The sequence below is a fragment of the Calypte anna genome, chromosome 3 (genome assembly GCF_003957555.1).
Source record: "Calypte anna isolate BGI_N300 chromosome 3, bCalAnn1_v1.p, whole genome shotgun sequence".
Lineage (NCBI taxonomy): Eukaryota > Metazoa > Chordata > Aves > Apodiformes > Trochilidae > Calypte > Calypte anna.
This window is the reverse complement of record NC_044246.1, coordinates 35,529,919-35,552,409: the sequence shown is the minus strand read 5'-3', so window position 1 is coordinate 35,552,409 and position 22,491 is coordinate 35,529,919. Positions and strand designations below refer to the sequence as shown.

Genomic DNA, 22,491 nt, shown 5'->3' with positions numbered 1-22,491 from the left:
GAACTGCACTGATTATTCCAGCATGAGGTGGGTGGTAAGATACACAACTACAGTACTGTAGGAGGAAAAGAAAAACAAGAGGGGCAATAACAATGCAAGGTGCCCCCAAGTAAAATTCTCTTCCTAAAAGAGAAGGAATCACTGAATGCAGTTTTAGCTACCACACAATTAAATTGCATGCTTATACATGCCCTCCAAAGGAGGGCAACCAGGCTGGTGAAGGGATTCCAGCACAGATCCTATGAGGAGAGGCTGAGGCAGCTGGGGCTGTACAGCCTGGAGAAGAGGAGGCTCAGGGGAGACCTCATCACTCTCTACAACTCCCTGAAAGGAGGGTGTAGCTGGGTGGGGGTCGGTCTCTTTCCCCAGGCAACTCTCAGCAAGAAAAGAGGGCATGGTCCCAAGTTGTGCCAGAGGAGGTTTAGGTTGGATATTAGAAAGAACTTCTTTACCGAGAGGGTGATCAAGCACTGGAATGGGCTGCCCAGGGAAGTAGTGGATTCTCCATCCCTGGAGATATTTAAAAAGAGACTGGATGTGGCACTCAGTGCCATGGTCTGGTAACTGCAGCAGTAGTGGACCAAGGGTTGGACTTGATGATCTCTGAGGTCCCTTCCCACTCAGCCAATTCTATGATTCGATGATAGTGTGGGCAAATATAAAGGAGCCTTACTGCACTGTATCCATTTCTTTCATAATGAAAACAATACGGTGAAGTCTCAAAAACTTAGAAAATTTGGAGGAGTTACCACCTATCAGCAATGACAAATAAAATGCATGTTGTTATCCAGTGTATGCAAGTCTGATCTGTAACTTTTAGAAAACAGAAAAATACTTTTTTAATGTATAAAATAAGGTCACCTGCTTCTCTGCTATTCTCCATTAATATTTCTAAGATTTACATCATATCAACTGCTGGTGCTGTGCTTCAAGTTATTCTGTTACAGCATGAAGATTCTTTTTTTTAGTTTGTTTTAAAAATGCTACATATAGGTCAATAAACAGATGATACTATGGAGTTTTTTCCCACATCTGGTTTATTTTAAGTGGAACACGTGTGTAAAGTCGTTAATGGCATGTATTATATTGTACCTCATAATACAATCATACAGATACTTATCAGTAAGACAACTGAACAAGTATATGACTAGTTCTATACATGCTCTCCTATGGTCATGAAGCACACAAACAGAACGCCTGTTGTTGTGGTGAGTACTACTTCTTAAGTCAAATGGTAAGATGGAAGAAAGAACAATAAAAATCCACATAACATGTTTTGAAAAAATAATTAGTTGAGAAATAGAAGAACAGAGTTTGGAATGGGCTTCCAATAATTTCTGTTCTACCTTAACACACAGGGGCTCTGAATCCCTCCACTGCTTCTATTCTGTTCTACCTGGTTGCTTTCTTAGTGGGTTAACTGTTTCTTCTCTGTTGTCTGTGGGTATACACTCATTATCCTCAGGGTACCTATACACAGTAACAGACTTGAAGAAACTTCTCAATCTTTAACTTGCTCTCAAAGTTTTGAAGTCATTGAATTTTTTTTTTCTGGGGGGGGCAGAGCAGGAGGAGCATCTCTTTTCTAATTGCTTTGTGTTCTTGGGGGGTGGTGGTCATGTGCTTAGAGGGGAGCCAAAAAAGCAGGCACAGCATGAATCTATAACTGTATCTATACAGTCAGGCTTTAATATTTGAAAAGTTGTTTTGTGAGGAGAAATACTGAAGTTGAGTTCCCTTTTGACTTAAGTCCCATGTCTTCCATACACATCACCCTACCACATTAATTCCATATCACAGTCTCATAACTCCTGCCTTCCAGTCCTTTAAGGACATTTCTACCTACATTTCCATAACCATCCAAAAGCTTCTTTCCTAATACCTTGATTTAGCACAAAGGAGCTAGCAGTTTACTAGGCTTCTGTAAGCTACACAAACTACTTGACTGAAAACTCAGTACAACGCTTGACCTGAGGTATTAAGTTAGGCATCTCCTTTCTCTTGTCAGTAATTTTCAGTAAACATTAAACTCAAAGCAAAGTAGTCAAACTTGAAATTGTTCAAAGAATTCAAATGGTGAAAGGGAAAACATTTCCAGAAAGACAACCATCAAAAATCATTTTATCAACAACTTAAAAAAAAAAATCTGCAACTTTATTTCTCACCCACAAAGGAAGGCCTTAAAACATTCGCAGTATTGTCAAGTGACCAAAAATAAGTTAATTAATTAAACACTGGTGAAATAGAATCCAGTAATTTCCAGCTGTCAGAATGCCAGGAATATGAAATAAATACTGAAAAGAAATCTCTTCGAGTATCTGTTTATATGCAGGCAGGGTTATATTACTTTCTTCCACTCTAACCACTTTGCATTCATTCTTTCTTTAATGTCTAAATAGTATATGTTGCAGTTGATTGTTTCTTTTCCATAATGAAATTTTTCTATATACAAAAGTTTCAAATACAATAGGAAAAGCAGTTTAAAAGTAGACATATAAATTGGAAAAGAAGAAGTTACCACATTGAATTAAAGCAATTTTGAAACAAAAAAGTTAAGTTTAAGTAAAAAATGATAAATTTAAAGTCACTGGAAACAAATACTAGTCTAGTTATGTTATTGTTAAATAAGAGTTGATATATATATATTTTAGCCTGCAACAACGTCAGGTCTGAATGAGTCTGAGAGAAACATAACTCAACCATTCAATATGGATTACACCTTACTTAACAGCCTTTTGTCAATTCAGTTGAAACAGTAAAACCAAACAGGAGGAATCTAAGAATAATGCTCTTTTCCCTAAACTAAGTCATTACTCCCAGCCTTTCATGAGCCACAGGAGTTGTGTTCTCATAACAGTTCTTTCTGGCAATCCGAGCTACAAAATTTAATTTTTAAGTTTTTTGGTTTCTCTGCAGCAGAAATATTTGAAAACAAACATTTGGAAGACAGAGGGTTTCTGTAACATATTGTGCAAGGAATCAACATCTTAAAAGTCTCAGATATACAAATCTCTATCAGTTGATGCATAGTCATGAGAATTCTAGCCCTAATGAAACAAACTAACAAACAAAAAATTGGTTGAATCACTGCTGTTTCCTGATTGTATCCTTTTGTGAGCAATCTAACAACTTCAGAGGGTCTGGTACCCTTACCAGGCAGTCCTCATTCATCCACTGGGTCTGGTCCCAGCATCACTCCAACCTTTCACAGAGCCAGGGCAACTGATGCTGTAAAACTACACCCATCCCTTTCCTCCATTTTCTGCTGGACCAGGGAGCTGAATAGGATCATAAGGGGCTACTACTAAGTGTTAACATATGGGAGAATACAAGGGACCGTATTTTAACACGTAACTACCCCATAAAGACTTGTTCACCATGTCTCATGAAACTAAATTGCAAACAAAATACACGCTTAGGTAAGTAGCAAAAATAGAGGTCTTCAGATGAAACTCCAAGCCAGCCCTGCAAAAACACAGTTTAAAATGATGCACTAATTACAGTATCTGTTTGAACAACAGAAGTAATTTTATAACATGAAGCATCAGAACACACTGATTTGTCCTAACCCCTGCTGATAAACTGCTTTAATTGTGCAGTTACAGTCAGGCAAATTAACACGAGACTTTTGCTCCTACTGAGCTCCTAATGGTAGCATTTCACAAGCAGATAGCTGGTGAAAAAATAACCTAACAAAAGAAATGCCAAAGGAGTAGCATCTGGTCACTGTAGCTTACTTGACATTTAAGAATTTCTTATCGAATCTTTATCCTATAGAAGCAACAGATCAGTTGCTTAAGTTAACAGTTACATACTTGATGTTTTGAATGTCAGACAAGTTGATATTATTTAGGATGTTAATTATCCATTATTATTATTATTGTATACTAAGCCACTTGAAGACAATTCTGGATTAAGAAGCAGGCGTCTTCCATCTCACGTAAAATGATCTGGTAGCTGTCAAACACTGTAAAAAGGTACTACCTGAAAATAAAATAATCTTACAAGAACTATTCTGAAAAAAAATCTGACAGCATGAAAACAAGCTAATCTTTAAATGCACAGAAGGGGACTCAGTTCTCCCTTGGAGCCTCACCACAGACTTTGCACTCAGGAAGCCTCAAACCAAGCAATATTCAGCTCAGATCTGCCCTACAGTCAAAATGCCTCCTACAGGATGAGGACACCTCACGGCATCTCTTTGAAGCTGCAGCTTCAGAGAACATTTGAGCTGACCCAAGAACCACCCTCTACTGCCCCTGTCATGGTCCAAGCCAGCACACTGGCAACCTGCTGGCTCTGCACCGTTATATCTGGACACTCAACTGCTCAAGAGAGCAGGGCCACCAACCACTTCCCGTTGCAAAGGGCAAGTTTCTGTGTAATGAGCAACAGGACTGCATCTCACCAAAATTTTATTCTTGCGTATTTGCCTCAAGATGTGCCAGGGTGAAAAATATGAGCAATGGTTTGTGGGACAAGCTCTTATACTTTCATCTACCTTAGTATCAAGCAGCACGTATATACTGTGTTACACACACAGATATTATTTGGTTTAGTCTTGAAATATTTTAGAAGTTTGATTTTACTGATAATTATCGGGATATCAGTAACAAAACAAAATATATCCAGAATACACCATTTTTTTAATGAACTAGTTATTCTCTCCATGATCTAAAAAGGTACTTCTCCAAGTAGGAGCAACATGTCAGTAACATTTTACTTGATTATAATGCTATTAAATTTACTTTTTTAAGTACCTAAAGATACTTGTGTATACCTCCATTTGTATTTAAGCAGTACTCAATTTGTATTAAATTTTAATTTACCATCATATTTTTACTCAGGAGGAATACTCAAACACTAGCCTTGCTAACATATGCCTCTGCATTCCACCCCAAAATTTACCAAGGTGTCTAAAACTGTGTTAAAATATTTACTGAAAGGTAAAATAGTTTTAATTAAATTGAAAGTCTGATGCCTGTTTTTCATCTGGGATCCTCAAACTAGGAGAGTTGAAAGTATTGACATCCTAGAGGACATAGATGAAGAAGGACAAACACTGCCCAGGAAGGGCAGAAAAAATTATGCAGGAAGTGCTGGAGGCACCTCTATCCCTATGATAAAGGAGGATGTGTTCCTGTTCTTTTACTTAGGACTTGAGGCTTTTTGCAGTTGTGAATGATTGGGTCAAACTTCTAAATAGCACTTTTAGGAAAACTTTTAGTTTTTACTTTTTCCATTCATATGAAACTTCTCCATTGACAAGAAACATGCAAAACTACATTAATTCATACATAATTTGTTGTGTTTTATTTTTCCATAAATGACTTATTTTTATTTATTTCACACTGAATTACAGAACATTATTTAAAGAAAAACATAAATAAATACCAAGTGAAAACATGTAATAGCTATTTGAATAGCTACCTTTTGAAGCTATTATAATAAATACAGCTGTTTGGATTCTGCATTTTAATGCCAGCAAATCCCCATTTCTGATTTCCTAATCTCAATCTGCCTATCACTTCCAGAGTGAAGTCAACTCAGCCTCTGCTTTGAAATCCAACCATTCTGCCAACCATTTTGCTTTCAGTGTTTCCTCAAGAACAAGGAACATATATGCCTGATGTATAATGACAAAAATTAAGACATATCAGTACAGATTCCTCTGCAAGTATCTATACCCCATTTTGTAAAATGACAATATAGCCACAATAACCCTGTACCATTTTTAGTTACAAAACAATTGTAAGCTTTAAAAATACAGAGCCTCCCCATTTTCTCATGCTGCTAATATATACAATAGTACATTATTACTAACCTTCTTAACATCTTTTCAAACTGCTTAACATTTAGTAAGACAAGTGAAACATCAAACAGTGTAGATCTTCGCACTTAAGTATATGAAGATGTCACTGCAGAACATTTTTAACTGGAACTCAGACTGAATATGTTAAAATATCCTCAGTGTGCCAAAAAACCTAAAAGTACCACGTCTTAACCTGCCATGTAAGACAAGTTCCAGGCATTTGCACAGAACTGAGAAAAATCAAAAGGAAAACTCTTCCCTGCTCCCCTACCTTCCTTAAACAAAAAAACCCCAACTAAAGTAAAAAAACCTAACAGGTTCATAGTTTTTACTCTTCATATGCAGAAAAGTTAAATGACCTCTGTTTAAGAATCTGAACAGTTATCACTGTTCCATTAAAATTATATTACTTGTAATGTAAAATAAAATTATTTGTATAGCAATGTTAGCTTTATTTTAGAACATTGTGAACTTTTCAGTTTTTACTTTTTGTCAAAGCAATAAATAAATAAGAGACTTGTAATTTTAAACCAAACATGCCTAGAAAGTAGTTAAGTGTCACACAACTTCCCAAGCCTTGCTCAGTGAAGTTTAAAATAAAAAAAAAAAAGAGAGAGAAGAAACATACAAACATACATCACATCTGGTTTTTATGTATTTGGTTTAGGAGACAGGTCAAGGAGGGGAAGGAGTAGAGAAAGAAGAGTAATATTAATACTTTAATAACAACTCCTTGCCAGAAGTACTTTATGGGGCTACAAGAACAGAGAAATACGTAGGAAAGAGGCCAGGCACAAAGCTGTTTTTACTGCCATGTCTAGGCTGATACGCTTGCTGTAGCTCAAAACCAGTATCTTGTATTGCTTGGGAATGGCTCCTTCTGTCCTGGATAGATGTGTAAGTCAACATGCACAGACTTTGCAAAATCCTAGCCTTAACAGAAAACAGCATATCAGCACTGCTGTGATTATACTTAATATTTTCCTTATTTCCCCTTCCCTATTTCAATCCTTGGGATAATTCTGCCTTGAAAATTTCCTCAAAGATGCATAATAAAGAATAGGTGTCTCAATCGCGCTTCTCACAGACCTGCAGGGATGGCAAGAAGATTCAAGTGTCTAGGCAGCTAAATGATATTCTGTATAATGAGATTCAAATCACCTCCTATGCCAACAAGAAAACAGCACTAAACATAAACCAAATTCATTCATAAGTGTTGCTTAAATTAATACTGCCAGTATTAGACACAATATCTGTGCTTATAATTAGAACTGCAATCTTACATTGCCATCTCAGAGAAAGAAACTCTCCCAAATCGTAAGTCAGAAGTATTCTGAGTTTTCTTGTATAGAAAGCTTTCTTCCACAGAATTCAGCTTAACAGCAGAGCTGGAACTGCTCACTCCCACCAAAACATGTTGCTTCATTTCTTTCTCCATCCCCATGACTGCCTGCAGAATGCTTCCCTCTTCTTTGCATCAGGAAACAGCTCTCCCTGGGCTCTTCTAGAGCCAGTTTAACACAGCAGCAAACTACTGCTGTCAGATTAGGTTTTGCCTGTTTAGCAAGCTGAACTGGCTCCGTGACACATCCCACAAGTAGCAGACTGCAGACAAAGGAAGGCACAGGCATATATATATATATATGAAGCCTGCCAGCTGTCAGTCACACCTTCCACAGACAGCAGAGCCAGCCCAGTTCCTCCCTGCCACACCAGAACTCTTGCAACAGGGGTAAGGATGAGGGAACACCATGCTCTGACTTGCAGCTCTGCAGACATGAACACTTATCAGTACCACTGTGAAGACATAATTTTACTGTAATACATAAAATGCTATTTAGTGTTCTGAAAACTCAAGTTTCCACTCACCTCAAGTTAGCTGTGTAAATATATTTTCCACTTCAAATGTTACATCTCAGTAACTTAGATCAGAATTGAACATACCCCATTTATTTAGATAAGGGTGTGGCAAAAAAAACCCAAACTAGTCGCTCACAGCATAGTGATTAAATCCAAGGAAAAGTCTGCTTATACATAAAGGTCATACCTAGCAACCTTAATGCTCTGGATTAATACTAAGGTAATACTTCTAAGCAGTGATTCAATAATAGTGTTGCATATTGTTGTCCATGATTTATTCAACTTTTTCCACAATGGTGACCCACAATCAGTAGTATAGTACTGAGTGGAACAAAAAATATAGAATTTCCATAGCATTTTATACTATTAGTGCTAAGGCTGTCATATTTTAATGCTTTTAAGAATACAGTCTTGTATTTTATCTCATTACCTTATTTTTTGCTCAGATGTCAAAACTGAAAGTTTACTCTAAAAGTATATTTTAATCTTATGGTGATTACACAGCATATATTTCTCTATCTTTGAGTATTACTAATTTTTAAATGTTCTTTTTAATCACTTCCTCCTTATGAAACAGTTCTGTTCTTTCCATATCTATAGTTACAACAGTTACAAAACAAATGACCCATGACCACATTTCATGACAAGTAACAAGCAAGATACTAAGGCAAATTAAGCTGCCTTCTATTTTAAAAATAAAATAGAGAATATAGAAAAGTTCAAAGTTGTCACTTAGTACAAAATTGAGAATAACTATCAGCTAATGAACTAATGTTGAGTCCCTGAAAGAATTCAGAGCTCCTGCTTCAAATTATCTCTGCACACAAACTTTTCACTTATTTATGACTGAAACCTTGTACAGGCTGTAATTATATTGGTTTATTGTAGCAGTTGCCTCAAATCCTTGCTACAATTCGGGATTTGACAAACCCAAGTTACCACCTAGGTAACTCAAAGCAAAACCAATGTTGCAAACCTTCTTTATGACCAATTTCAGGCAACAACTCTATTCATTATAGTGACTGCAGAATGAGAATCATCCAACATGTGGCATGTTTTCTCAAGAGTAGATTAAAATACAGTAATAGTCATGCTAGTCAAAGACTGTATAGCTGAGTGCCACGTTGACACTGATATTAAATGACTATTAAAAATATTGCACATAAATACATAAGGGAAACCTTTCCTACAGGACAGAGATGATGGATCTTTGGAATGGTTATCCATGCTTAACTCTCAGGATACATCTATCCATCGACCAAAACCCACCTAAAACTCCCCACTAAGCCAGTGGGGAGTTCCCTTCAGCAGTACTATTTTCATGATTCATCGGAATTAGAATTTGGCAATGTACTCTCTCGTGGCTTTCACAGGGAGCTCTGTGGTCCTTGACTTGATCAGTTCTTAAAGTAAAAGTCTGGGCTTCTTTATTTGCTTTCTATATTTAATAAGCTGAAAACCACAAATTTTTCAGTTAATGTGCACATACAGTATGTGTGCAACACATTTAAAATAGAAGCCCTATGAGAAAAGTAATTTAAAGTGAAATTACTGAAGTAATATTTCTTAAGAGGAGTAATTATGAAAAAGCTTTCTTCCCACTTTAAATGTGACAAAATGTAATAAAACCCTTGCTTATTCCATAAACGAAAAAGAAAGTGAATGGTAGTCAGTTTTAACTAAAAAAAAAAAAAAAAAAGACACTACTTACAATATATACATGTACAGTGGTGTTAGGAGAGAGTGTTTATATATGCATCCTTCAATATCACATTTAATTCAAGATCACTGCTGTTTGGGAAACAACATCATACCTTCAAATAAACTTCCAGTTTTACACGAGCTTTTCAAATCCCACATAGTTTGGTAAAATGTACAAAAAATCTTCACCAAAAGACTGATTTTTAAAGTACCTCACCAAAAAATTAATCTGCTGACATTTTAATTTGCAAGGTTTTGAATAAAACTCAGGGCACAAACTGGATAAAAATTATAAATAACAAAATTATCATAGCCCCATTACATTTTTCACTGTAAAGTGAAAAATTAAGACTTATTTCATTATGCAAAATTTCAAGTTCTTCTTTTTCAACACAGTGCCCAAAGAGAAGCAAGGGTAGATCTAGACTCTTCCCTCAGCTGAACAAAGATAATAACGAAGAAAGAAATATCATTAATAAATACAGGACAAACCAAAAGAACCAAGCAGAATGTTAATATATTATGAAGCCAGAAACCAAAGTAAATCCTTGATGGGTTAACCAAGTCTGAAGACATTTAAAGTGATTGATTTTTAATAAAGTACATTATCAGAAAAATTCAAAGTTATTAAAAAATTCAACTGCTTTACTGTTCAGAAGACAAGTCCCAAACTTCTTTTATTAAAATGTCCATTACATACAATTTTAGATTGCATACTTATCTGCCACACAAAAATGTCCAACCTAAGTTTTACAGTTTTAATTTAAATACTTTTGAATAACAGAAGTCCAAGTAAGATGGTAAGGCTGGGGAGAAAAGGTCATTAGGTGCACACCTTATGTTCTACAATGGCTTAATCCATCCTAGAAAATACGACAGCATTCTGCATGACTTGAGGACCGAAGTACACACTCTGCTCATATCCTAGAGAGACAGCTAGGAAAACCTGGCTTCCTTCATTCTAAATGTTTCCTACCCTTTAGGAAAGCACAAGCATAACCCCTTTATTCTAAACGCATTTCCAACTGATAAAGAAGTTTTACTGCCAACCAACAGGTGCTTACCTCCTGCTTCCTGACTTGGCTACTTTCTTTTACCCTTCTTCCTCCTCACAGTGGCACAGGTATTAATGTGGGTCAATACAGCTAACTAACTAGCAACATTATTTATCCCAGTGAACTATACTCCCAACATTAACAAGCCAAAATCCATCTTCTTTCCTGTCCCCACTGCATGTAACCCTTGAAGATGGAATAGCACATTTCCTGTATCGTTAGGAGACAATGAAAATTGCAACTTTAACTGATAATAAGGATGAGGAAGGTCCAAAAAAATAACTAGCTTCCTGACGGAACAGGTTTGATGGTTCTTTACAAAGCATGTAAAGAAATGTAGTATGAAATAACAGTATCAGCTCACTACTTGAAATTAATAGTGTGTTACAATTGTAGTCGGCCAACAAAGTTAAAAAATCTGTAACTGTTCACTATTTCATTTTAATGTTTTCATTGTATTATGACTTAAGAATCCACCCAGATGTGTCACTAATTAACTTCACTGCTTTTAAATAGGAAAAATATGGCAAAAAATCCCCCAAATTCTAGTCCTTCCAAAAAACAGCTCTGGTATTTCAAAGAACCAAAACCCAAGTGTACCATTTAACAACTTCCCAGTTCACAGTTAGTATCTACATAGTTTCATCATCAAAAAATTCTGGTCTGTTTCAAATGACTGCAACTTTAAATAAGAAAACTGAACACAGTAAAAAAGTTCACCCATGGTGGAGAGAATAGGTAGTTCGAGCCTGTATGCTCTCCATTTTGTGTCTGCAAAACAAGTTGGGGGCCCTGCATTTATCACCTGAAGATGTAAAATGTATTATCTCCACAGCATACCAAGAATCCATGGTGATACAGCTCAACTAATTAAAGAACAGTTACTGCACTTTGCCTAAAGCCTGTAGTCTCACAACAGTTCCAAGTATTTCAAGTCGCAGCTGCTAGTCCCTCTAACATACTAAAATGCTTGAGATCCAGTTCATGGCTCTCAAAAGACAACAGGAAGTTTCCAGCTTTAAGTTTTTAGCTGATTTAGCACTGAAAGAGGTCATCAGATTCATTTTAAATCACCAGTAACTGTCACAAAGAAGGGAAAAGTGTGCTTAGGAAGGGCTGTGTGGTGCAGAGTGCAGCAAGGCTTGACATAAGTTTGTTCTCCAAGCAGCCCTGGAACTGCAGCTTGAGCTACCTAAAGGAGCCAAATTCTCTGACAAACAGTAGAAAATCAGAGTCTGACTTATTTTTAAAACTTCAGGAGTAGAGATGGACACTTCCTTCCTAAACTTCCAGTGAAGCCTTCAGAAAAGAATAAAGATACTAGAGGTAATACTTTCAGCACACAAGTTCACAAGTGATACTTTCAGGAGTAACTCTCAAGATGAATTATTAGCTGCTTCTTAAAAAAAGAAAAAAAAAAAACAAAAAAACCCCACTATGATGAACCACCCAACACAATTTACCTTTTGAAGACAGGTTCAAAATAAAAAAACAGAAACTATTATCACAAAAACCTTACTAATATTAAACTTGTATATTTCAAAACAATTAGGTATTTCAACAGTTTGTGACTGATGGAGTTTGTCAATCATCAGAGAAGCTCAAATATATTTTTCCTCACATAGAACATACAAAGCAGATTCACCATGAAGGAAATAGGGGTCTGAGATTCTTTTCCAACCAGGGTCTCCTCAAATGATAGGTGATTTGCAAGAACTTACTGGAATGTTTACAAGTAGTAAAACATTTACTTGCCTCTACCTCCAAAACTGCTGAATCATGGCTGTCTCTGCTCTTAAAGGAGACCTGAAAAGCAAAAAAAAATTGGGCTTGTGCCCTATTTTGCTTCTTTAAGATGTTTAAGAGGCATGGAGAGTTGGGATTAAGGTTTGTATTTTATCCTCTGATGGACTCCTTCTTGTTTACACTTGAGATTGCAATCCCAGAAAGCCCTAATAGAAGACAACCCAGTTACAGAAAAATGATGTGTGAATCCATGGAAGACACAGAACAAAGATAAGTTTTCTTTCCCTCATCTCACTTACTTCAAGTTCTCCTTCGTTTTAAATGACACATAACACAAGATCCCTTTCCAGAGCTAAGTATTCCTGCACTATCACTACGAGTGTTTTTCCACACAGTTTTATGAATCAACAAGTGTGCTCTGCAGGATCTGAATCCATCAGTTGCTGGGAAGAGCTTTGAGCCCCTTTCCTGAGTGGGTTCTACTATGAGAGACTTTCAGAGTCTCGTCTCAGCAATCATCATAGGGGCTGTTATTTGTTTCTTATCCCATGTGTTAATGTCCCTTCCCTTTTCTATTAAACCTGTTCTAGTTTTATCTTCCAACCTTTGAAGTTTCTTCTCCTTATTCCCTTTTTATCTTCCCTTAGGAAGTTGGGGAGGACTAACAGAGACCCATTCTGTTCTCTGGGCTTTCCATTACTAACATGCCTGTAAGACAACTTGTATGGCGTGCTATACCAATACAGTTATCAGAACATAAAACTTTGTGCTTTTATTATCTAAAAAATACTGCATTTCCTCTGATAGTATTAGGTTAATTTAGCATCAGTTAATTGAGCATTAAACAAAAACTAATAATATAAGAGGTCAAATTCATACCAGATTCAAATGAATTAAGAGGATAGTTTATTTTAACTAACACCCATTACTGCTGGGGCAACCCTAATTGCTCATTAATTTCAAGTAAGATGGGATGATGTCAAGTAGTAAAAAAATGGTTTAAAGCCCCTTATGTATTCCTTCCACCCACACTTGAACTACGTAATTACTGTACACGGAAGAGGAAAGTAAATTTTTTTGGAAAACAAGGAAGTTAAAAGTGTTGCTTGTGAAAAATATGTCAAGTAAAACAAAAGCATGATGCCTGGGTAAGAAAAAATATATCCAAAGTACATTAATGTATGCACTTAAAACACTATTATTACACATGTTTGGTTGGAAAAGACCTTCAGGATCATCCAGTCCAACCTTTGACCAGCACTCTAAGTTCACAATGAAACCATGTCCCTAAGGACCAGGTCCACATGCCATTTAAATACCTCCAGGGTTGGTTATTCCAGACTATTCCAGTGTTTGACAACCCTTTCACAGAAAGTTATTAGAAATCATGCTGTGTTTAAAGTAGATATCACAGATAAACTATGCTCACCAGTACAGGGTTCTAGTCAATGTTTTAAGTCAAATCAGTGGACTAACTGAAGTTCCTCATTATTACATACATGGAATGTGATCTTTCTAAAATGCTAAACTGACTTTAGAAAGCCTCCTCTGTGTTTTAACACGTGGTGGCACAAGATACAGTTCAGTGTTTTTTTCAGGGACCACACTGACTTAAACAACTTCATTAAATTCTGTGATTTGTGCACAAGAGTAGGCCAAAGTTTACCTGGGCATCTTTACCCTAGGTCTACCCTTCAACTTAGCTCTCCTTTATTACCTATAATTACAATGTTATTTCTCCAGCTTCAACAAGCAGCAGGCACCAATTCAAAGATTGCTGGCATTGTGCTCCAGTGTGGTAATTCAAAGGTAAGTTAGGATGGGTTTTGGTTTTTTTGCAGGGGGGAGAGGAGTGGTCTGTGACTTTTTTGGTTGGTTTGCTGGTTGGTTTCAGGGTGTGTGTTATTTAGTGGGACTTTTTTCTGCTTCTACAGAAGAACTGTAAGCAGAAAATGGAATGTGTAAAAACAAAATAAATAATTCTCATTTTTCTCTACAATACTGAAAATTTGTTAGAAAGCAAGCCAAACCCACGAAAATCAAATTAACATTTGAAGAGTGACTTGGTAGACTTCTATGCATAAGATTACAGCATCAACCACAAGATTCTTCCTGCAAAAATATCATGGAAAACTGTAGAAAATTACATTATTTTCTCCTTTCTTTTGAACAACTGCTTTCATCAGAAGCTTGTTACTTTACTGGGTAAAATTAATGGTGAAACACCAAACCACAAGGTTCAAGTAAACACATTTAAACGCACACACTCCTGTACCTCATATAGAATTCGAAGGCAGAGTTTAACTCTGCAAGTTGTATTTATTTAACAACCAGTTGTAACTGTCCTGACTTGGATACTTCCCCTGAGCTGCTGATACTTCCACCCTGCTGCTCACACAATAGCGCAGAGACCAATGTAAGAAACTCAAAACTCAATTGACTCCTGAGGATGCAAAAGAAACAGTGGGAAGAGATATCTTAAGGCTTATAAAGGGAACTGACCATTAGATCAGTCCCAATGTAGTGCCATACCACTCAGAGAAAACCTTCAATATTTAGTGATAGCAAAAACATTTTGTCCTTTGAGGACTACTAATTTGATTATCCTACAGAGCTTAGGCATTACTCTGGTAAGAGTGCACAAGTCTCTTCAATTCTGCATAATTTGACAGAAATGTAGGTAAAGGCCCTTTAAATTAAATCCTGATTTTTAAATAGCTGTGGCTAGTTCAATACCCATCATATCACTCACTTAAAGTGTCAAATACTGTGTCAAATTCATTTTAAGATTACCAAACACACCAGTGACACACAAATATGTTGCCTTTTGTTGCAATCTTTTTGTGATGTTTTTAAGTACTGTTTTTACTATGCAACATATTCTACTCATGCAACTATTTCTCTGATCCTCCTACCTACAAAGTATTAAATGCCATTTGAACGTTATGGAACAGAAGCAGTGACTAAAAGACTTTTGAAAATTATCAAAAATTAAATCAAAGTATTCAAACTACCAGCTTCAGTGCTATTCTCCACGGTAACACACAGCAATCTGAAAGTAATGTATCTTCTGATGTAATTTATAAACAATGCCTAGACCATGTACTCATTCTTGCTGCAAAACCATATGGTCTCACAGGAAAAGGCACCTTCACTAAAAAGTGCTCAGAAAACTAATAAAAAATTAACAGAAAAAGTTGCTGATAGGATTTCTTTTCCTCTCTCAGTAAAGCATGCTTTAACTATTTAACAAAATATAGTAATACTCAGCAAGACTAAAAAGGTTTCCGGTGCAAGTCATGCTCTACTAGATGTCTACACTCTTTCCCATTCCACCCCTAACCCTACACACAAGGCTCATAAGATGCAGCATACTTTTGTGAGTAGAACTCTCACATTTTCAGAATGGGGATAATAAAGTCTGAAACGAACTTCAATTAAATTTTAGTAACTAAATTGACTGAATTTAGTAACAATATACCATTATTTAACACACAGCACTCATGCTTCACAAGAAAGGGATATACTGCAGTTCCAGTGTATGCCAGGTAAAAATTAGGCATAGCCAGTCTTCCATGAATCACTTAAATCAGTTCATCAAATCAATGGATGAGTAAAGCTAGCTAGTAAAGCAAAAAAAAAAAAAAAAAAAAAAAAAAAAAAAAAAAAAAAAAAAAAAAAAAAAAAAAAAAACCAAAAGGCAGGAAAAAAAGGGCTGTAAACTCTGAAAACATGAGATCTCAAAGAAGGATGTGAAATGTTGTTATTAAGACAAATATATATATAAGCTTTTTAAACAGCTTTCTCTAACATAATGTATGAATAACTTAACTATTAAGAGATTTAAAACACTGCCCTACCTTACGCTGTTGGTGCTCTTCCAGTTCTTTACTCTGAAGATACCAACACCGTGAATCAAGTCTTAAATCCAATAATCCAAGAGCAAGTGAAAATCCCACACACAAAGATTCAAAACCACAGACATGCAAACAGTTTTTCATAACATACATGCTTAAGTATAGGCACTAAGAAAATAAAGAATTAAACCAGAAAATAAAGTTTGCGTTTTATATATTCAACTCAAGGTTGAAATAACTCTGTGAATAAGCATGTAAAGTCTGAAATTCCAGACACACAGCCCCATCATCCCGAGCTTTTTTGATATGAGCATCTCAGCTGTTTCCCTTCTGCAAGGGGATAAGGTATTTTGTGTTTTCTTGCCATACATAAACAAGCAGACAGTCCTGTTAGCTAAGTCATCCCAGGATACAGAAATCCATTCATTCTGCAAGTTCTGTGAGTTTCCAATATTCACCTCCAACTGCAAGTAATTACACAGCTCTTAACATTATAACCACTATATATAACTGCTGATATGAAGACAGAATGAAAAGATATGAATTCAAAGAAGTGGTAAAATATCTAGTTCAATACATATGAAAATTACTCTCCTGAGCTGCAGAAAGCTGTTACCATCATAGAAAATGTATCTGTAAAAATCACAGATAAATCAGCATTTATGAATACACTCAGGAAAAACAACCAAAAAACAAAACCCAACATCCTCTGCTACTGTTGTCACTATTTTGTGGAGACTTAACACTTTGTTCTTCGTTTCCTCCTGGTATCTCAGGACTTGTTCATCTCATCAGTCTTGCTTCAGAATTTGATTTCCAGTTGCCTATTTGTGAGATTATGCCTAATTTCCTTTTTTTTTCTTTAAAAATCCTTGAAGATAGCCTCAAATTTGTCACATACATAAACATATTCCTTTTTCAAAGCAAACAAAATCTCCAAAAACCCTGCTAAACCTGTTTAAGAAGCTTTTGTAAGCTACATTATGGCCAGTAACAAGAAACACAACAAACGTCCAAGAACTAAAACTTGTTGCTGTATACTCCTCCTGACTTTAGGATTACTGAGGCATTGACTATCCTAATTCACAGTATAAACAAAACAATAGAGCTTACTATACAAAAGAGATCTACACAAATAAAATTTGAGTTCTCTTTGATTACATACAGCCAAAGCATACTGGAATGACAACACTGCAGCTTGATCATTACCAATTTAAAATTTTCATTCTAGCACACAGGAATATATTTATGCATACAGACACAAAGCTGGATACAGGGAATAAAAAACTTGAAATTCTACCTGACTGTAGAATTGTCACATGCTTCAGTTGTATTCACATGCTCCAATATGCACATATATAATGGGAGAAAGGAAGTTGTGATTAATTTAAAACTTTGATAAATCAAATGTTCTGTTATACTATATTATTTTTTTCCAGAACATCTTAATGCTATCCCTCTTATTATACTTTAGCTTAACTCCAAGTGATTTTTTTTTCCCCAAATTTCAAAGACTTTGACCAGAAGGAATCATAAGGATGATCTAATCTGGCCTCCAGTGTATCACAGGCCATTACTTTGCAACAGAAAAAGAACTGCTCTGACACTAATCATTACAAATTGGTTTAGAGCATACCCAAGGTCATAATAACTTGACTTTTGCTAATACATGGAATTAAAGTTTGTTTCTAGATGGATTATTCACATTTTCTTGAAGAGAATACTGAATCACTCAAAATCATTTTCAAAAATTCTTAGCTTTGAGGAACAGCCATTCCAAAAGCTAAATGGTAAATTCACCTTTCTTTCACAGTAAATTTTGATTTCTTTTCTACCCTTTAAGAGAATCACATTCTCCTCTTAACCGTCCAAATGGCTAAGAGAGAAGGGATAAGGAACATCAGTATCACTACCCTCTATTTCAAAAGTTTATGTAGCTGTGAGCCTAATAAACCTCAGTAGAGAGAATACTTGAAATACCAGATGCAAGCAAGCACACCGTTATGCAGCTAAAAGGCAGAAGTACAAATATGAAACATGCTCCATAGGTCCCAACCGTAAATAAAATATTGTTTACATTTTCAGTGTCTTAGCTGCTGATCCTACATTGGCAGGATATAAGCCTGCTGGAAATTATGATTCATTGTGTATACCTGCAATAAAAACAAGCTTTATAACATGCTTTCAGCAGTACTGTTTTCATTAAAGAAAAAGGCATGCTTGGGTGGTGTATATATATTTCAAATGAGATGTACCATCAATACAGATTGTCATGGGAGATAAGGGGGTCTGAATTTTCCTCACATGGTATATAAACCCCTTCACTAGGATGCATAAAAACCAAATATTCTTCTGGAAGAGTATTTGGAGAGCTGAAACTCAGCTCTCAGCTTCTAGTTTTTTCACATCCTAGAGCTTCTTGATAAAAGAAAGTGAAGATTGTTGCTTGGGGTTTGGGTTTTTTGGGGGTTTTTGGTGGGGTTTTTTTGTTTGTTTGTTTTGTTTTTTGTTTGGGTTTTTTCACCCCACAGGTTATCTATCAAGATAGTAAGTTTTTGTTTTTTGAACAATTGTATCAACTGGATGACAACATTTCTGCCCAACTTAAAAATGAAATTCTGCAAAAAATGTCAATGTGGCGAGTGCATAAAGTTATGCACTACCAAAACATTTATTCATTCCAGCTTGCATTTTTTAAATGGAAACACAAAAGTTTGATTGGGAGAGAAAATAACCATTCAGTCTTACACTTACGAACTTCACTTAATGTGGCTGCAAGTCCTAGAAGAATAGTAAAACACATAAAGAGAAAGCCTGCTCATGATAAAAAGTCCAGGAAAGGCAACTGCTAAAGGAGAAAATAGTTCCTTCACATTTCCACATTTTAACACTACAAATAATTTCAATATGGGAATTTTCCTTTATGCAAAAAGATCTACAAGTAGAGGTGTGACGGTAAACCAGATTAAACCAAGTATCATGTTATTTTTAAGTTTTGTATACTAAGAAATTTCTCAGAAAGAAAACACACCAAATAGTTCCTCGGAATTTAACTGAAATGCATAATAAAGAAAATGCTCAAAAAAGTTTGTAAATTATTTTCAAGTGACCAAAGCCAATGAAATGTAATCAGATAATTTTATTTTGAACAAAAAAATCTGATAGGCTCATTATCTTTGCTTTACAGTGAACAAAGCACAGTATGTGCATTTAAGAACATTCAGGAAGAACACAATTCTCAATTTCATTTGAAGCTGGGATTTTATACTGAATACATGAAAGTTTAAATAAGTCTCAACAAACTAGCATCAACATTAGAGAAGCTATCTGTGACTGGGCATAGTGAGTTGCAACATTCACCTATAAAGTGAATTACTATTCAGGGAGTCTGCCTGATCATAGGAAGCTATCTAATCACTGTGGCACCTAATCCTACATGGATGAGCTAACAGTTATATTAACACTGTACTGCAGCACTGCTATGCCGTGAAATAACTGTACTTATCTAAATGCATCTCAAATTCACATTCCACTTTTTTTAACAGTGCAGAATAAAGAAAATTGGAAAACCAGTTAAAGAAACGGATGGAGATCATTCTACTTCAAAATGCCAGATCATAAAACACCTCAGCAAATCCTCATTTAATGGTTATCACTGTTTACTTTGTATGAAAAGAGAATTGTAAGAACAAATTTATATTTATTTACTTACTTATTTTTATATTTATTTACTATTTATATTTACTTCCAAAGAAAAGCAGGCTACTTCAGAAACATGCCATGTATGAGACTTCATCAAAGCAAGGCTCTCTTTAGTTTCTTTCTGTAAACCATGATAAAATTCACATAATTAAAGCTGTTTTGTTTTTTTAAACCTGATCTCTCACTTTGGCTTGTTTATGTCCTGAGACATTACATTACCAAATACAACCTAGCATTAACAGTGACAAGTTTTCCATTACTTATGAAGCCTCTTAAGGTATTTATCTGCAACAAATAATTTTCATTCTTTTGAACAAACTTCATTAATTGTGCCTAATGATAGCAGGCAACCAATCTGACTTTCTGCTTGTGACCTCCATTTATCTGAGTTAAAGCTCTGAAGTTCTGGTTGAATTACCACACATTGCCATATCCACTGAGATCTTCAAAAGATTTCTGTGTACATACTTTAAAGCTGCTACAGTAATTACTTCTTTTCACTTACTGTTTCACTTTTTTGGAAAAAATTAGTCTAGCAACAAATATTCAGCTTTCATTTCAGAATAAAGCTGATCAGGCTTGTTCAACAGAGAACTTCAAAATTTTGTAAGTAAAGCAACCCAACCATTCCTTAATTGATTTGGATTAATGAAATAAAAAAGTGTTGCTGTAACACTTCTATACCCTTTCTTATTAGCTACTGATGTATTTTGTACATTTTCATTTTTAGAATATCCTTCAGCATTTCTACTAGAGGGAACAAATATCCACACGTATTATCAGGTCTCTCTTCTAACTTCCTTGCCTTACTCCTCCTTGTTCTGTTTAGATTTGTGAAAAATGCTTATAGAATTTGTGAATAATACTTATAGAATTCTCAGATTGAAGGTTTCCCACCCAAAATACTATCCGTTTTGTCGCATACTTTCGAAATCCATGAAGAAAATATTAAGCTGATTAGCAAATCTTGCAAAATGAGATCTGAGGACATTTCAGTATAAAATAATAAATATTGAGAGGCTGAAAAACCAACTAACTCAGAAAACACGCTTCAAATACTTAGAACAGAAAGCTCAGGCAGTTATTTAAAAAAAAAAACAAACAAAAACTCTTCTTTTAACATGCACGTAATACAGTAAAATTTCAAAAAGCAGCGAAATAAGGACCCATGGCAACAGGCGCATTACATAGAGGAACGACATGCCCAACAGTTCAAAATTTATTCTAACATCTACTGTAGCCTTGGTTAGTAAATTGCAAGATTTAAGAGTCATAAATAATAAAAAAACCCCAAAACACAACACCCCCCAAAAAAACCCAAATAAAAAAAGCAACCTTGAAATATCAAAACCCACCACACACCACCACACCAAAACCACAAAAATCCTTTTCCTGTAATGTCATTAGTTACATAGAAAACAAAAATAAAAGACCACAACAAGGCTGCTTCTAAACAGCTGAAAAAATCCTGTTAATTTTCTTCACCTCACGTCTTCCTCACCAGATAAACAAGGGCATTATCACTGTTTAATACAAGTTTTAATTGAGTACTGTCACTGGTGGGAAGAAAAGTGTGGAACCACTACTTTCCATATCAAACAAAGCAGGTAATTAACAGCTATTCTGGCACAATCCCTTATCGCCAAAATACACAACACTGTTAAAGTTCTCTCAATGCCAATGCTTTGCTTTAACAAAGGAAAGCTGATGTTTCAGGGTCACATTCACTCCTTTAATACACAGGCATAGATTCACTGCTCAGTCAGACGCCTATAATTAAACACAAGAAGAATATAATTCTAATATTCAAGCGGGCTTGCATATGAGTGGGATATTTCCCCCTGAAAAGATGATTGCCTTTCATTTTTTGGTTTCAAGTAGCTACAGTTCACTTAGTTTTGATTACATAGCAATTAGATATGCAAATACAACTTATCTAAAAAAAATGCTTTTTCAAATGTCAGACTGTAAGCAATCAAGCTTATTCTTTTCTCCTGTACACACAAGCTATTCATTAAATAACTATTGTCTTAAAAACATTCCAACAGATTGCATTTATCAGAGCTTTAGAAGCAAATATGGGAGTCCACATTAACCAGAACACATCTCATCAGAGAACGAAAATGATCTTACAATTAATTCAATATATACATGAAAGTGGTTAACTAAGTTTGAACTAAATACCATGTTCTTTGGGCACCTTTCCCACTACTGTTATTATCAATACCTAAACTCAGGTAATCTTCAAATTAACAAGTCATTAGTTTGCGTATTTAGTGATACTGTGTTGCAAATAAATTTCACGCTTCGAACTACATACATAGTATGTATACATATTATACATATATAGTATGTGGTTAGTATAATTTTTGGCAAAAATAGCCCTTTTCATCTGTTTTTGCACAGATATGTTCTATTACAAGTAGAGATTTAAAACTTCATGCACCTAGATCACACATGTGAGCTTGGGTTCTTTGTGACACACTTCATGAGCCATCGAAAGACCCCAGCTTCAGAGATCCACTGATTAGAGACTGAAATAATAGGAAAGAATGCTTGGCAGCTGCTCTGAAGGAGCCTGGAAAAGCAGTACTGCAGTAGGAGATGGACTTGTGTATAGAATAGTTACCCACAGCTGTGATCTGCCATTGACAGTTTTAGAGCATGCTCTTGAGAAACTCTGAAGAAGCAAGAACAAAATGGATAGGCGAAGCATTTTGTCAGTTGTTTCTCTAAATGATCACAAAATCACTTCCAA

General features: G+C 35.5%; 1 protein-coding gene across 7 annotated transcripts in view; it reads right to left on the bottom strand.

The window, feature by feature from the left end:
• The window catches only part of QKI (QKI, KH domain containing RNA binding), a 136,796-nt gene that overhangs the window by 45,561 nt on the left and 68,744 nt on the right, over positions 1–22,491 (bottom strand). For 3 of the 7 annotated variants that reach the window (XM_030447235.1, XM_030447231.1, XM_030447232.1), the window contains exon 4: positions 12,184–12,234. The exons of the other annotated variants lie outside the window; for them this stretch is intronic. In XM_030447235.1, coding sequence (XP_030303095.1) covers positions 12,184–12,234 — 51 coding nt within the window. The remainder of the gene's footprint in view (positions 1–12,183; positions 12,235–22,491) is intronic. 7 annotated transcript variants of the gene reach the window in all.